The sequence below is a fragment of the Mytilus californianus genome, unplaced genomic scaffold (genome assembly GCF_021869535.1).
Source record: "Mytilus californianus isolate M0D057914Y unplaced genomic scaffold, xbMytCali1.0.p SCAF_7, whole genome shotgun sequence".
Classification (NCBI taxonomy): domain Eukaryota; kingdom Metazoa; phylum Mollusca; class Bivalvia; order Mytilida; family Mytilidae; genus Mytilus; species Mytilus californianus.
The window spans coordinates 91553867-91572614 of NW_026262723.1; the positions used below are offsets into that span (position 1 = coordinate 91553867).

At 31.7% G+C, this 18748-nt stretch overlaps 1 protein-coding gene across 2 annotated transcripts in view; it reads left to right on the top strand.

Moving 5' to 3' along the window:
* Positions 1-18748, top strand: part of LOC127708674 (heterochromatin protein 1-binding protein 3-like) — a 35048-nt gene that overhangs the window by 13255 nt on the left and 3045 nt on the right. Inside the window, exons 2-10 of one of the 2 annotated variants that reach the window (XM_052213776.1) lie at positions 4918-5159; positions 8097-8223; positions 8981-9151; positions 9592-9723; positions 10666-10782; positions 11523-11706; positions 12046-12202; positions 14177-14292; positions 18520-18697. In XM_052213776.1, coding sequence (XP_052069736.1) covers positions 4924-5159; positions 8097-8223; positions 8981-9151; positions 9592-9723; positions 10666-10782; positions 11523-11706; positions 12046-12202; positions 14177-14292; positions 18520-18697 — 1418 coding nt within the window. In that variant the 5' untranslated portion in view covers positions 4918-4923. Of the gene's footprint in view, positions 1-4904; positions 5160-8096; positions 8224-8980; positions 9152-9591; positions 9724-10665; positions 10783-11522; positions 11707-12045; positions 12203-14176; positions 14293-18519; positions 18698-18748 lie in introns of both variants that reach the window. The other variant, XM_052213775.1, reaches the window with a different exon arrangement.

An 18748-nucleotide genomic window follows, 5' to 3' on the forward strand; every position in this document is an offset into this window, starting at 1 on the left:
AAACCCATCAGTGATGCTCGAATCAAAAAAGTAAAAAAGGCCAAATATAGAACAAAGTTTAGGTGCATTGAGGACCCAAAATTCCGAAAGGTTTTGCCAAATACAGCCAAGGTAATCTATTCCTTAGGTTATCCTTAGTATTTCAAAAATTTCAAAGTTTATAATAGGACAGAATATGCATTTGCGTCATCACATATATTTATTCTAGGTTCAAATCTAATGTTAGTCTAATTTCGGATGTCAAACTGCCTACCTCAAGTGGTTTGACTCCTTATTCATTGCCATTCAATCCTGAATTTGTGTCAACACAAACCAATATTGTTGTCAAACCAGATTTTAAATCCCATTTTATTGTTTCGTGTGAACAGGGTGTAATAATAATAGTAATTTTATAGTAAATAAATGGCAGGGCATTTGTAGGGTAGCTGGTAAACACTATGCATACAATTTTCAAAATCGCACAATCATTGCAAAGATAAAGGTGCTATAAGGTGAACTATTAAAAAAAAAAAAAAAATCATTTCCAGAAATTTAAAATATACTACAACATGTATCAATAAACACAAAAGTATTTACTAATGGCAATTTTTTTTTATCAAATCAATCTTTTAAAAATTCTTCAAGTCTAACTTTCTATTTTATTTCTATACAAAATATAAGCAGGGGTCAATTAAACCAAATATAACCAGTTCTAAGTTCTTTGACTACAGTTATTCTGTGTCAGAAACCTATTTTGTGTCAAATATTTAATTACAATCCAAATTCAGACCTGTATCAAGCGTGAATATTGTGTCCATTTTTGCCCCAACTGTTCAGAGTTGGACCTCTGCTGTCGTATCCAGCTATTTATTGGTTATTATCTTGAATATTATTATAGATAGAGACTTGAAACAGCAATAATGTTCAGCAAAGTAAGATCTACAAATAAGTCAAAAAGACCAAAATTGTCAATTGAACCCTTAAGGAGTTATTGCCATTTATAGTCAATTTTTAACAATTTTTCGTAAATTTTTGTAATCTTTTACAAAAATCTTCTCCTTTGAAACTACTTTGCCAAATTTAACCACACTTTGCCACAATCATCATTGGGGTATCTAGTTAAAAAAATGTGTCCGATGACCCCACCTGCCAACCAACATGGCCTACATGGCTAAAAATAGAACATAGGGGGTAAAATGCAAGTTTTGTCTATTATTTTGAAAACCATTATAAACAGAGAAAATCTGACAAGATCAAAAATGTTCAGAATGTTGAGCTCTACCAATTGTCGGTACATGTCAAAACTGTCGGATGACTTCTTATAGGAGTTATTGCTCTTAAATGACAAATTTTACCATTTTTTTTCATTTTTGCCTACTATCTTGAAAACTATAATAGATGCAGAGAAACTTTAAAATGATCAGCAAGACAAGTTCTACTAATAGGTCAACATGGTCGAAATGGTCAATCGACTCCTTATTAGAGTTATTGCCCCTTGATGATGATTTTGACCATTTTTTTGCGTTTTTGCCTTATATCTTAAAATTATAATAGACAGATAGAAACTTAGCTAGGCAAAAATGATCAGTAAAACAAAATCTACAATGAAGACAATATGGAGGAAATGGTCAGACGACTCCTTATTTGAGTTATTGCCCTTTAAAGACGATTTTCACTTTTTTTTTTGCATTTTGCCATATATGATGGAAAATTATAATAGATAAAGATACACTTTAAATCACGAAAATGATCAGCAAGTCAAGATCTACTAACAAGTCAAACTTTGCCGATATAATTTAGTAGACTGTCACTCTTTATAGGAGTGTTTGCCCTTAAATGAGGATTTTTTTTATCCTCTTTTGTGTTTTGAGCAAAAACTAAAGAAGATAGAGAGAAACTAAATAAGCTAAATTATCAGCCATACAAGATCAACAAAACAGATTTTTTTCATGAATTCTATTCCTGTCTACAATGTTGGAGATCGTCCATTGTCTCATTCTCTAGTTTCATTCCCTACAGTTTAAACATTAGATACTAATTTATTTGTGTTCATTCCTGATAATTGGTACTCATATGTTGCATATGATTTTCATCAATGTATTCACTGTTAAAACCCATGGGATGATAATATAACATTATTAATTATATTCTATTAATGATGAATTTAGTTTCAGTTTAAATTTTAATAATTTTAATGAATATTCCCTTGGTCTGTTAGTGGTATCAATTAATGAAAATAACTGTTTTAGACAGAATACCGTTTTGTTTAATTATCTTTCTGTTTTTCGACTGTCGGCTCTCAGGCTGATATCATGACCTAGGGCTGATAAGGGGTCTGATATGAAAAATGCCATGTTATAATCTATATGTATAAATGATCGAAAATTTTCGAGACATTCCGAGAATCTTGTTTCCAAGGATATCGAATGGCCCATAGAAGCTTCCAAAACTCACCAATTTATAGGCGTGAACCCCTTAGGGTGTTCACCTCAGGGGTTCACATAAAAACTAATCAGCAAGAATATATTTGGAAATAAATCAAACAGCAAAAATTACCTTTAGATCATTAAGTTGTGTAGGATACATGATTAACACCCCCAACTAACTAAATTAAATAGCAAAAAATTATCAGCATGACCAGATTAAGAAAAAGTCAAAACAGTCAAAATTGTCAGTCGACTCCTTACAGGAGTATTGGCCTTTAATGATTGATTTTACCCATGTTGCATTTTTTTAGCAAAAACTATATATAACTAATCAAAATGCCCTATTAAGAGCACAATAATTACAATTTAATTATTTCATCTTCAACATCTGTTAGCATGTACACTTATAAGTAGATAAAGAAAGACAATATCTACAAATAAGTTATCATAGCTGATATTGTCAGTAGACTCCTATAGAAAATGAAAATAAAACTTTATAAATTTTACATGTCCAAAGTGTTTTTCTGGATTTGCCTTCATCTGGCAGTGGTACACTTAAAGCCAAAAATTTGACAGCCAACCTATTCTGACATTGGACTCACATCTTTTAATATGAGATTTTCTGTGCGTATTGCTGTGTGTTTGTTTATTCTACATTTGCTAGAGGTATAGGGGGAGGGTTGAGATCTCACAAAACATGTTTAACCCGCCTCATTTTTGCACCTGTCCCAAGTCAGGAGCCTCTGGCCTTTGTTAGTCTTGTATGTTTTTTTAATTTTAGTTCATGTATATGTTTTGGAGTTTAGTGTGATGTCCATTTTCATAGAACTAGTACACATTTTTGTTTAGGGGCCAGCTGAAGCCCCCCTCCAGGTGGGGGATTATCTCGATGTGTTGAAGACCCATTGGAGGGCTTCGGCTGTTTTCTGCTCTTTGGTCGGGTTGTTGTGTCTTTGACACATTCCCCTTTTCCATTCTCAATTTTAAGAATGTAAAAGTAACAAATCACCTGAAAAGCTACACGACCAAAAGGGACATTAAAGGGATAATAACCAAGTCCTTTTAAAGGTCAAAATTTCCTGAGAGAGTTTGAACCTTAAAGTCTAAATATTCGAAATTTATGAACTGACAATTTAGGAAATGTATGTCAGTATCATATAGGAGTTCAGACCTTAAATTAAAATTTATACCCATTTTTTGCATTTTGGTAGAAAAAAACTATAGTAGTTAAAGAGAAACTGTAAACAGAAAAAAAAATAATCAGCAACACAAGATAAAAAAAACTGATTTAAGTCAGTGAAGAATCTTATGCAGAAAAACTGGTGAAAATGTCTCTATCCATTGGTGAGTTCTGTAATTTTTTTGGAATCTTTTAAGTATTTATGTTTGAAAATTTGTGTTATTGTGTGAAACATGCCTAAAATACAATTTTAACATGGTAAACAACTACTTTTTAATAAACAAATTTGAAGGAGGGAGGAAAGGCAGAGGTCTTCAGTTGAGGTCAAGAGACAGTCTTATTATTGTGGAACAAATTTTGGAGGCCCTACTGATATCTAGAGAGTTCACATTTATTTTACTGCTATACTAAGATTAAGTTTGTGATTTGACCCAGTTTGCTATTATACTCTTTCCCTTTCTATTTATATCTATAACGTCGTCATAACAACCATTATAGTAACATTACTTCCTGCGAACCGCATGAACCACCAAATTTGTACTTCACTGTTTGATTTCATATAATTGTCCTGAAGACTCCACGCTTGATAGCGAAACATGTCAACCAGAATAAACTCTTACCATGCGGTAATTGATGGGTGTTGTTGTCTTTATTATCATTTTATTTACTTATCTAGTGAAAGACATCTGTGAATACCTTTCGGTATCCACCCTATATTACCCAACCGCACGATTACCACTTCTGGTGTGTGTTCACCATATATAAATAGTTTCCCTGAAGGAAAGGTTAACTGGTTTACCTCTAGCTGTCAGTCGCTCCATCAGTCGGTCCCATGATATTCTTGTTGCAAGAACTGTACAAATCAGAGCTTCCTGAAATTTGATACCAAGTTTCATGTCAGTAGAGTACCATATAGTGTGATGCATTTGCACTTCCATCACTTACATAGATATAAGAAGATGTGGTATGAGTGCTAATGAGACAACTCTCCATCCAAGTCAAAATTTAAAAAAAGTAAACCAATATAGGTCAATATTTCAAAATTTAGTTGAGTCCCACCATTGAATTGATCCTGTTTTCAGACATGTAAGTCCCAGTCAAAATAATGAGTCCAGGACTCATCTAGACGCTTTACAGAGAACTCTGATCCATCTTGTTTTGGTAGACTTCTTTAAGCAAAGATTTGAAAAGCACTTCCCCTAGTAATGGACAGAAATCCAATAATCTGTTCTTTTGTGAAAAAATGTGTGTGCCTAACTTTTCATTTATGTATTCAGTATGTTCAGGAATGGGCATTCATGTCATCCCAATATATTTAGATTTTATTTGTAGTAAACAATGCCTTCAATAAAATTAAAGAAGAAGACTCAGGAATACTTGGCTGAAAAAGAAAGAAGCAAACAATTAACCAAGGAACCTGAAGAAGAAAAAGAAACAGAAACAGAAAAAAATAAGAAAAAAGACTTAAAGCCAAAGAAAAAAGAAAAACCACCAGTGCCGGAAGCAGAAGTGCCATTGATTTTAGAAAAAAGAAAAAGAACTGTTCCACCTGGTGAACAGCAGCTGACTGACTGGTAAGTTTTTATGTAAAATCCTTGAAACCAGGACCAATTATCCCAACAGTGCTGACACTAAAATACATTTATAATTTGCTCATGAAACACTGTTGCATGGAAAATGAGGAAATGGAAATATGTGCTGAAACTATATGAAACAACTTTCACAAGGTACATTGTATATTTGGAAAATAACCATACATTTAAATAACCATGATGTTATTGCTGCTCTTCATCTTGACTTCCTTTAAGGTCTTCAACTATGAAGCAAAGTACTCACTCCTTACAGTAGTGTGGAGACATTCTCTAGCTTAGACTTTCACATATCCTTTTTATACGCCCGTTTACGGGACGTATTATGGTATACCGTTGTCCGTCTGTCCGTCCGTCTGTCAAGGGTCAACATGTCGGACATTAACTCAAAAGTGCTTTCACCAATTTGCATAAAACTTTGGTGAATTGTTTATATCTATTGACGTGAGCTCCCTTTCGTTTTTTATAAAATTTAGATTTTACGTTTCCGAGTTATGGGGTTTTATTCATTAAAAAAAGGGGGATTTCCCAGTTTTCCGACAATAAGTCAAGAATGCTTTCACCAACTTGCAAGAAATTGTGGTGAATTGTTTATATCTATTGACATGAGCTCCCTTTTGATTTTTATAAATTTTAGATTTTACGTTTCCCAGTTACAGGGTTTTATTCATAAAAAAAGGGGGGATTTTCCAGTTTTCGGACAAAAACTCAAAAATGCTTTCAGCAATTCTTATGAAACTTTGGTGAATTGTTTGTATGTATTGATGTAAGCTCCTTTTAGAATTTTATAAATTTTACATTTTACATTTCTGAGTTATGGGGTTTTATTCATTAAAAAAATGGGGATTTTCCAGTTTTCCGACAATAAGTCAAGAATGCTTTTACCAACTTGCAAGAAATTGTGGTGAATTGTTTATATCTATTGACATGAGCTCCCTTTCGATTTTTATAGATTTTAGATTTTACGTTTCCCAGTTACAGGGTTTTATTCATAAAAAAAGGGGGGATTTTCCAGTTTTCGGACAAAAACTCAAAAATGCTTTCAGCAATTCTTATGAAACTTTGGTGAATTGTTTGTATGTATTGATGTAAGCTCCTTTTAGAATTTTATAAATTTTACATTTTACATTTCTGAGTTATGGGGTTTTATTCATTAAAAAAATGGGGATTTTCCAGTTTTCCGACAATAAGTCAAGAATGCTTTCACCAACTTGCAAGAAATTGTGGTGAATTGTTTTTATCTATTGACATGAGCTCCCTTTCGATTTTTATAAATTTTAGATTTTACGTTTCCCAGTTACAGGGTTTTATTCATAAAAAAAGGGGGGATTTTCCAGTTTTCGGACAAAAACTCAAAAATGCTTTCAGCAATTCTTATGAAACTTTGGTGAATTGTTTGTATGTATTGATGTAAGCTCCTTTTAGAATTTTATAAATTTTACATTTTACATTTCTGAGTTATGGGGTTTTATTCATTAAAAAAAGGGGTGATTTTCCAGTTTTCGGACAATAACTAAAAAATGCTGTCACCAATTCTCAGGAAACTTTGGTGAATTGTTTATATCTATTGATGTAAGCTCCCTTTTTATTTTCATAAATTTCTAATATGACATTGAGAATTAATTGAACTTTATTTGTTTATAGTCTGACAACAGATATACTAAGTATTGCACAACAGCAAGAAATCTTTTAATTGAATATAAATTCAATTCATATAACCAATTTCAAGTTCTTTGACTACATTTATTCAGAAACCTATAATATGTCAAATATTTAATTACAATCCAAATTCAGACCTGAATCAAGCTTGAATATTGTGTCCATTTTTGCCCCAACTGTTCAGGGTTGGACCTCTGCGGGCGTATCTAGCTGCGCTCAGCGAAGCAGTTTATTATATTAACAGATAATGTCTACAAATATTTATTGAACATGTTGAAGGCACATATAATTTTTAGCAATGAATTATATAACTTACTGTTGATCTTGTATTCATCTTTTGTTATACAATTGTTTCACATTTTTATGCCCTGTCATGATTGTGGCTGAGGTCTACAGATTTACCATTTTCCATCCATCTGTCGGTCCTTACTTGAACATCATTCATGAGTTTGTTAAATTTGTTTTAGGATCATTTATGATTATCAGAAACCAATATTATATATAAAAAGAAGATGTGGTATGATTGCCAATGAGACAACTCTCCACAAGAGTCCAAATGACACAGAAATTAACAACCATAGGTCACCATACGGCCTTCAACAATGATCAAAGCCCATACCGCATTGTCAGCTATAAAAGGCCCCGAAATGACAAGTGTAAAACAATTCAAATGAGAAAACTAACCTCCTAATTAATGTAAAAAATAATGAACGAAAAACAAATATGTTACACAGCAACAAACGACAACCACTGAATTAGAGGCACCTGACTTGGGACAGGCACATACAGAATGTGCAGGGTTAAACTCGTTTCAAGGCGCCAACCCTCCCCCTAACCTGGGACAGTGGACAGAGATCAGTTGAAAACAGCCTTACTCATCAGATGGAAACAAATAAAAATACATCTAACAAAAACATGGATGTGGACGGGTACTTATACATCCCTACAACAAAAAGACACTAAGTACAGATCTGAGAGTACTCGCAGTTACTGACTGCTAGTTCAAAGCCAATAACAACTAATAAATATATATAGTTCTATATATATAAGTAAATTTAGGTTTGAGTATTGAAAATGAGTTGCTTGTTTTCGTGCTTCTGGAAAACCCATTAATTTTCTAACAGGGAGATGATTCTATAGAGAGTTTTCGAAAATTAAAATAAATATTGATATATATTAAAAGCAATGTAAGTGATCTGATTGCAATTATAGGTAAATATTGGTATATGGATATAGTAGAACATTACAATATTTCTTTTGCAGGCTAACAGAACATGTAGAGTCTAGGGAAGGAGCATCTGTATCTTACCAGACCTTGTTTGAATACTTCACTGATTTCTGTGCACAACAGAATATCCCGGTTACAGTAGATCCATCACAGTTTAACAGGGTAAAAAAATTTGCTGAGCTCGTTATCTTTTTTTTGCACAACAGAATATACTTTAACAATAGATGTGTGCATTACCATGGTTTCAAAACTTTATTAGGAAGAATTTTAAGAAAAATTAGAGCTTTACTTCTAGTTTTGAGCTTGGATATTGTCCCTGCATTCAGTACACACATTATTTTTAGGTAAGATGTACATAACTTCATAGCATAATTTAAAACTAAAATGAAGTTAATTCCTGTATGCCACATGCAGTATTTGTAAAACCCAAATTGAATGTAAACTTAGACAAATTTATTACAATTTTGGTGTGTTTGATGGTTCTTTGTCAGCAATGTGAATAAAAGAAGATGTTGGGTATAAATTAGACAGCAACCCAACAACGCAAAAGTCCAATAGAAGACATTAATCTATACAAAAGGTCAAGTCCTAGATCATCTCGAGTGCCCTAATAATATTATTTATGTTGCTTGTCCATTGCAATCAGTTTTAGGGTAAAATGCTGGATAAATTGCATGGAGTAGACTTCCTGTGAAACTGATGTAAACATAAAATACAAAATGATATCAACAAATGTCAGATTTACACTAGACTTGTATTTGGTTATGAGCACAAATTCTTCTTGTTTCATGAAAACCTATTTCATTAGAGCAAATTCTTTAAGTTTGGGCATTTTGTAGTGACTGTTTTTCTAGTTTGAAAAAAGGAAACATCATGTTCATTATAATTTATTTCCTAAACAGTAATATATTTCTTTTAGAGTGTGAAAGATAAGTTTGGAAAGGAAGTTGGAATCAAAGAATCATCACCTTACAAGGGATTAATCAGAGAAATAAAAGCAAAACCCAAGTCTACAAAACCCAAGGCAGAAAGTCTGACCATGAAAATGAGAGATATTGTGGAGGAAATTCTAAAAGAGACTGGAAATCCTGTATCCATTAAATTTGTCAAAATGCAAACACTCTTACAATCATAGATTAACAAAATTCATCTGGCATGAAAACACACTTATGATCATAGAATAGCCAAAAAATCACTGCCAACAAACACTTATGATAATATAGTCACTAAATTTATCAGCCTGTAAACAAACACACTCACACACATTTACAATCATAGATTAACTAAATTTATCAGCCTGCAAACATATAGTTTCTCCAATAAATCAAACTTCCATGAGCATAAATTTACTAAATGGTATGCAAGAGAAAAGTTTTTAAAAATTGGGCAAATATGAAAGCAGAGTGGTTTTCATGTACATCAGTTCATTCGAAATGTATGTTAGTTAATTTGCCAAAAATATCCTGAACTTTTTTTTCGTTAAAAAAAGACCCAAATTAAAGATTATGATATTTTCTTAACACTTGTTAGACAAATGGAGTGAGATTTCCCAATATAAAAGTAGCCACTGCAAACAAATATCCTGCTCTACAAGTGGATTTACAGCCACATAAATTGTTGCAAGCTCTGGAGCGGGGAGTTTATTATGGACGTATTGAACTGGTTAGTAAATAATAAATGACGTTTTGAACTCTTGATTATTAAATGACACATTGAACTGATAAGTTTTGATACATTGAACTAATGATTGTTGACATATTGAACTGGTGAGTATTAAATATCATATTAAAATGGTAATTATAAAGGGACATATTGAACTAGGGAGTATTAAATGATGTACTGAACTGGTGAGTATTAAATATCATATTAAAATGGTAATTATAAAGGGACATATTGAACTAGGGAGTATTAAATGATGTACTGAACTGGTGAGTATTAGATATCTTATTAAAATGGTAATTATAAAGGGACATATTGAACTAGGGAGTATTAAATGATGTACTGAACTGGTGAGTATTAAATATCATACTAAAATGGTGATTATAAAGGGACATATTGAACTAGGGAGTATTAAATGATGTACTGAACTGGTGAGTATTAAATATCATACTAAAATGGTAATTATAAAGGGACATATTGAACTAGGGAGTATTAAATGATGTACTGAACTAGGGAGTATTAAATGATGTACTGAACTGGTGAGTATTAAATATCATATTAAAATGGTAATTATAAAGGGACATATTGAACTAGGGAGTATTAAATGATGTACTGAACTGGTGAGTATTAAATATCATATTAAATTGGTAATTATAAAGGGACATATTGAACTAGGGAGTATTAAATGATGTACTGAACTGGTGAGTATTAAAGGATGTACTGAACTGGTGATTACACATTGAACTGGTTAGTACTGATTGATAAATTTGCTATATCAGAACTACAACAACTATTGTTTTTTCATCTTCTTTGCAGATAAAACTGACAAACTGGTTACCTCTATGTAAATGTCACTTTTGCTTGAGCTTGTCTTACATTAAAGGCCAGTTTCAAATGAAGATCTATTGTTATATGTTTAAGAACTAGAGTTTTGAATAATTTCAGGTGAAAGGTACAGGGAAATGTGGGTTTTACAGATTATTTGGTGCTGAACCAAGGGAAGACATCAAAGAAAAAGAAGAGAAAGAGAAAGAAAAGGAAAAACAAAAGAGGGAAGAAAAAGTGGGTGATGATATTACAATGCCATAAATTGTATATTATTTATGGGGAAAGATTTAAAAAAAATTGAAATTAAGTTCGAATTTTTATCAAGTCATCAACGTTAACACTTTAATGAAGAAACAAGGCATGCTTACAAACAAAAGGGTTTAATATTCATTGTCTTTATGATTATGAAATACTTGATTTGTTTAAGAACCTTTTTTATTCTGCACATTCTATAGCAGTAATTATACAAATATCATGAAGTGTTTTTTTTCTTCATATTTTCCTTGAAAATAAGTATTGACAGATGCATAATATTCCATGGTGGATTGGATATTTTCTTGTCCATATCCGGTTATTTCATGCATATTCAGAATTAGAACATATTAAGTAATAAATCAATTGGTAAGTTTTTTAAAGTGATTTGTTTGGGATTAAGGTTATGTAAAGTGATTTGTTTTGGAATAAGATTTTGTAAAGTGATTTTGTTGGGATTTAGGATAAGAAATTTAAGCTTCCATTGGGAATAGAACATATGGTGGATAAAGTTAAGATATTGCTTTGCAGACCCATCAAAATTTTTTTTTTAACATACAGAGAGTATGGCTCTTCCACGAAAATGCAGTATAAAGGTCTTTAAAATGTCTTTATTCCAACCAACATTCTTGACTGAATAAACTTTTGGTTCTTCCAATAAGGGTAAAAGAGAGCATAACATATGTAGGGACGGCTGACATTTCTATTTTATTGTTCTATAGCTTCAGAAGAAAAAAGAAAGAAAAGAATCAGAAAAAGAAAACAAGGAGGGAGATGAAGAACCAGACCAAACAGAGGGAGAGACGCCAAAGAAAAAAGTTTCAAAGAGAAAATTAGAAGAAAAGGGAGATGAAAAAAAGGAAGAACCCCAAAAGAAAAAAAAGAAAAAACGACATATTAAAAAACGTGAGTAGACAACACAATTAACAACACTAAAATATAATATTGCTATGAAAAAAACCCACTAAGTATACTAATAGATAACAATGTTTGTGGCTCTATATTCATGCATGCAGCAGGGGCATCTTTCTCTAGCTATGTTTAAAAAACTAAACTTGAAACACTGGTGATTAATTCAAAATAATAAGATAAGTTTTTAGTTTCATTTATAGTAAATAACATTGACACATTTCTTTTGATATGACAATTTGTGAGATAATATATTACTAATTTTCCTATATTTTGTTAGTGTTCATGGTAGTTGTATCAATTAGCAACGGAGATTAAAATCTTTTTATCTTGTAGCAAAATGGGAGAAAACTGATCCACACAGTAACCCTGAGAAGATAGATGATACATTTCCTTTAGCCTTTACTTACTGTAGTGAACCTAAAGAGGCCTCATTTGGCAAAATCAGGAAATATCTCATTGAAAATTATCCAAGTGTAAATGCTGAAACCAGGTAATTAAACCCTTTTTAATGAAAAGATAATAAGACAGCTTTTTAATTTTACATGTGAATAATTGGAGATGATTGGTAAATGCCAACACAAAAAAACTTCTGAAGGTCAACAAAGGGTTAACAGTAGACACAAACCCTGACAGTTTACCTTACCTGGTTGTTTTCAGTTGGAGTTAGAGGTTAACAAATTTTCAGTCATTCAGATTAGGGTTATTCCATAAAAATTAAAGTGGGAGGGTAGAAAATATTTTTGTACTTAGGTTGTGGATCATTTATAGTTGTATGCAAACTTTATGTATACAAAATTACTCCAAAAAAAGTATGTTGGTTGTTTAGGTCTTTCAGAAGTCCTTCCTTCCCACCAACATCCATGTTAATGTAACAGTCCTTATTGTAAATGATCTTCTTTACTGGAAAACTATCAATTATAAGTAGCAATCCCTTCTTAGGCAGGTGTTAGGTTGACAGAATAAGCATAAGCATACGTGAATGGGGTTCAAGGGAAAGTCTTGCTGTTACATGCAGGAAGAATATTTGCAAATAATATTAATCACAGCTCAAAATGACCTGAGTCATTAAAAATATAGCACATCAAATATAAGTTTGTGATATATCCTTATGATCAGTAAATATAAATATTGTACTCTTAGATCAATTCCCATGTTATAGGCATATTTGTTTATTCACAGGCAACACTTCTTTAAACTAAATAGAAAATAAAAAAAAGAACAATAATAAAGAGAAAATTTTTTAAATCTTGTAAGTTCCAATGATATTTGAAAAGGATCAACCTTTGAAATTAAAAACTTTACAAATGACTGACTAATGAATCAATTGTTGCTTTTTGAAACACTACATTTAATGGTTCTTTCAATACTTATATTTTAGCATTTCAAGATGTTATGCTTTTCTCAGACTGCTTAAGCTATCATTACACTAAATCTGTTGGAAGTGTACTGATAGATATTTTAGTCAAGTAAACATTGTTTATTATTTTTTTTTAAATTGAGATTTGAACTAGCTTTCAGTTACTGTGAGTACTCTTTATTTTCTAAATGTAAAATGAGATGTCAAGAAAAAAATTAACAGCTTTAATTATCTCATCACATATTTATCTATTTGCATAACAGAAGAATGTTGTATATGGACTGCAGTAAATCTATATGCAGTCAGATTTTTTAAGAACCATTTGATTAAATGAGAAACTGCTGTTCAACAAGATTGTTTTGAAGTGTAGTGTGGCAAGTTGAAACCTCATAACTGGCAACCAAATCAAAAGACATAATTAATCCAAACTTCAAAAGAGTTTTTACACTCCAGAAACTCTATTGTTTGATATGCTTTATTAAAAATTGATAATGAGTTCTTTATGATAGTTGTCAGGGAACAGACTGACACACTGAGCAGAGTTTCAGCTAGCATGTTCACAAAGTAACAGTCTGCAGGAAGACATATCCCCATACCTGTTATTCAAATTCCGAGTCAACCAGTCTTTTCTCTTACTACTAGATCCTGTGTGCTTAGCAGAGAAGCAACAATTATTAAATCTGTGGTTTAATCTGGCAGTGTCTTTCATTATTCATTGTTTCTGAAATACAATTCAACAGCATTGTCATTATGTTTTTGATTTTAAATGTTAATTGGTTAAAGGATTCAACAAAAATGAACATGTGTCTATTGATTATTTAGTCTGCAGGAAGACATGTCCCCATACCTGTTATTCAAATTCCGAGTCAACCAGTCTTTTCTCTTACTACTAGATCCTGTGTGCTTAGCAGAGAAGCAACAATTATTAAATCTGTGGTTTAATCTGGCAGTGTCTTTCATTATTCATTGTTTCTGAAATACAATTCAACAGCATTGTCATTATGTTTTTGATTTTAAATGTTAATTGGTTAAAGGATTCAACAAAAATGAACATGTGTCTATTGATTATTTAGAAGTCAATCTCACCTTATTGTGTTTTTGTTCCAGACTGAAACCAGCTATTGAGAAAGGAATAGAAAAAGGAATATGGGAACAGTCATCAGGAAACAGTGTTGGTCAGGGATCTTATCGTCTACTGCTAGATGATTTTGATCCAGAATCAAGTATGTGGAATGTATAGCAGTAGTTTAAAATTTGTTTGTTATTGATTTCATAAAAAAATATTCCATTTATTGTCCTCTGTGCGTCAGACAGGGGAATATCGTAATAGTCTCTTTGTTCATCCTGCCGAAAACGCATCAAAACTCAGAGACTGTTTGACATTCAGCTTTTATACTTAGCAGGATTATTAATCTCCACAGTCTCTTCATCATGCTTTATGGTCAGTTTGATATGACAATTTTTACAGGAGTAATGATACTTTGACCATATTTATTTAGTATTAGAATACTAAATAAAAAATGTCCAATTGTTAGAACAATGACACCTTGTGAATGCAACACCATTTTACAGAAAGATTGCATTCCTGGTAGGATTGTTTGCCATCATGTGTAGTTCTCAGATTCTTTAAGCAATAGATGAACTTTACTTGATGTATGGAATGATTGTAAGGTGTACATGTGCGTCTGTCAGGATTCATCTGACCCAGGGTTTAAGCTAGGATTTTGAGGGCTTTAGTCACTTTTGCGCGAGATGAAAATCAACCTTATTTTGATTATAGCAAGGGACCAAGGATGTAAATATATATATTACTAGCTATACATCTTTGTCAGACTTTGAAGGACTTATGCATGCTAGGCAGTTATTGCATGAATTGACTGATGTGGCACTTAAATATGAAGATTATGATACAGGATCCGGAAATCTAGTTCACAATTTTCACATCAGTTTGTTTCAGTGGACATTGCTGACCAACAAAAAGTGAATTCCATTTTTTTTTAAATCAGGAATCACAGGCTAGGGACACAGCACAAATGAACTTGTAACGACTATTTTACTGCATAATCATTATCCTTAAAAAAACGTTTAAATTGACATTTGGAATCCATTTCTATTAAGTTGGAAACAAGGATTTGTTCAAATCCTTATTGGAACAATTCTAATGACTGTAAAGAGGTAGTTAATCAATCAAGAATAGATCATCACGTTGGTTTACTTTCGATTTTCAAATGAAATGAAAACGGGAAGTGGTACATGGATAATAAATTCAGAATGAATCCAGATTCAACTACGGATTGGTTCGTGTTTAAAAAAAGGCAGGAAATTATCATTTTTTGAATTAAATTTTGTTTAGTAAGAGATATATTTTTGTCTCTCTCGTTGAATTTGATACTAAATGATTTCATATTTTACGTATTTAGTGTCTTTAAATTCACAGGAATACTTTCACGCATGCGCAGTACATAGTAAAGGAAGCACCTGTTTGACTCGTGAAAACATTTCTGAACGTATTGAATAAAGTTGTATCTTGATAATCGAAATTGTGAAAAGTTTTTGATGAAAAGTTATATCAAATATGACGAAAATATGTTTAAATGAGGAAACTACGACAAACGAACTGCAAATTGTGATCTTTTGAGAAATATTGAAATTAAAATGCGAACAGGCCGGCCGCAGGGGAAAACAATTTTGTTCAAATAACGAAACTGCAAATTTTACTGAGAAATATTATTATGATGGTCAATTATGAGGTTTATAATTAACAGATTAGTGACCTATCCGATGGCGATAAGCGGATTACCTGTAATCACAACTTATAACACCTGTTGTAAATGTTAATTAGCAGAGGGTCATAAACTTGTCAGAAACATGAAGACAAGTAGAATTATAGTATACGAAAATATTTTTACACTCTCCAAATTTAAGTGACGAAATTGATTTGCAATACTTTCGTCATTTTGAAAACCGTTTCCTAAATGAGGAAAATGATGAGCGCTAGCAATATCACTGATCTGACCTTTACCTCAGTTTCATGGTTCATTGGTCATCGTTAAGTTTTCATGATTAGATTAATTTCTAAGATACTATTAGCAAAAGGTCAACTATGTTTGGTGAATGGAATAATTTTAAGCTGTATATGTTCATCTACCAGGGTTCATCTGATCTTGACTTCATTTTCATGGATCATTGATAAGGTTTTGTTTATGTGATACCTGTTGTAGAAACTTTCTCTGAAGACTTTCAACATATCATTGAATCATGAAAAGTAAAGCAGGTGAGACATATCAGTGTGTGCACACTTGTTTGAAATTATTTACAAGAAGGCATCAGACAGTCAAAGTGGTTTTTGTCGAGCCTTCGACTTTTGTCGAAAAAGCGAGACATAGCGATCCTACATTACGTCGGCGTCGTTGTCGGCGGCGTCCACAAATATTCACTCTGTGGTTAAAGTTTTTATACCCCCGTCAAATTCTGTCTGTCCGGCGTAAACATGTCGCACCGTAACTTGAGAATGACTTATCCAAATTTCATGAAACTTAACAAAGTTGTTTCTTATGATGGTCAAACGATCTGTATACTTTTTGGTGAAAATAAGATTAAAACTTTTTGAGTTACGGGACTTAGTAACTAAAACAGATGTGTGTTTTTTTTCACACTTCTTAGTTATATTAATCTTAAGATCTGTATACTTTTTGGTGATGATTCAAAATTTTATTTTAGAGATATTGAGTATTTTGTTAAAAAAGGGGGAGGGGTTTTTCACATGTCGCGCCATATATCAAAAACAGTTTATGATTATTGCTTAAAACTTTACACACTTCTTAGTTATATTAATCTTAAGATCTGTATACTTTTTGGTGATGATTCAAAATTTTATTTTTGAGATATTGATTTTTTTTTTTTAAAAGGGGGGTTTTCACATGTCGCGCTGTATCTCAAAAACGATTTATGATTATTGCTTAAAATTTTACACACTTCTTAGTTATATTAATCTAAAGATCTGTATACTTTTTGGTTTTCATTCAAAATTTTATTTTTGAGATATTGATTTTTTTTTTTTAAAAGGGGGGTTTTCACATGTCGCGCCGTATCTCAAAAATGATTTATGATTATTGCTTAAAATTTTACACACTTCTTAGTTATATTAATCTAAAGATCTGTATACTTTTTGGTTTTGATTCAAAATTTTATTTTAGAGATATTGAGTTTTTTGTAAAAAAAAAGGGGGGTTTTCGCATGTCACGCAGTATGTCAGAAACTATTTATGCTTATTGCATAAAAATTCACACACAAGACGACAGGCGTATCATGCGCTCATGGCGCAGCTGTTTATTGAAATTTTAATAACTATCTTAAACTATCCTGGATTTCTACCAAACTTGGACAGAAGCTTGTTTATGATCATAAGATAGTATCCAGAATTAAATTTTGTAAAAAAAAAATTCCTGTTTTTCCGTATTTTACTTATAGATGGACTTAGTTTTTCTGCCAGGAAACATTACATTCACTCTGTGGTTAAAGTTTTTAAAATTTTAATAACTTTCTCTAACTATCCTGGATTTCTACCAAACTTGGACAGAAGCTTGTTTATGATCATAAGATAGTATCCAGAAGTAAATTTTGTAAAAAAAAAAATCCATGTTTTTCTGTATTTTACTTATAAATGGACTTAGTTTTTCTGCCAGGAAACATTACATTCACTCTGTGGTTAAAGTTTTAAAAATTTTAATAACTTTCTTAAACTATCCTGGATTTGTACCAAACATGGACAGAAGTTTGTTTATGATCAAAAGCTAGTATCTAGAAGGAAATTTTTATTAAAATTTTGTACTTGTTTATCCATATTTTACTTATAAATGGACTTAGTTTTTCTTCCAGTTAACATTACATACAGTCTGCAGTTAAATTTTTTAAAACATTTATTAGATTCACAAACTATCCTGGATTTTTTACCAAACTTGGACAGAAGCTTCTTACAATAAAAAAATTGTATCGAGAGGAATATTTGTATTAAATTTTTTCCTCATCTCATTTTTGTTGAGCCTGCGATTAACAGCAAAAGTAGGCGAGACACTGGGTTCCGCGGAACACTTACGAATTTTTATTTCTCTTATTAGATGAGACTATTATGAGTCATGAATGGATCATTGATTAAAAAAATATATATGTATGGCAAATATAGCCTTCATTAAGTCATATCCCTAAATTATGTTGGTTACCATTCAAGATTGTTTCTATTGCTTTTCTTTCTTCAACAGTTGTGTTATGAAATCAAAATGCTGAAAAGAAAGTTTGAACATTGAATGGTAGAAATATTTTCATCTTAAAATTCTGCATTAGTCAGTCTTTAAACAAATCTGATAAAATATCCAATGTTATGGATAAACTTATTTATGAGGTCAAATGTACTTCTGCAATATTCATCAAAAATCTTTTTGTTCTATTTTAAGGTAAAACCATAGATGACATGATCTGTCAGGCCATTGTAGCCAGTCATGAACCTAAACAGTCCACAGTTATTAGAATCAAACAGTACATCATGGACTATCATCCTGACTTCAATATCGAATCTCGACCACACAAGTTCAAAACTGCAATGGAAAGGGCATTGAAAAATGGTGTAATAAGGTACGATATTTATGTTTATCAATGACTTATGGTAAGTTACTGAAATAAAAA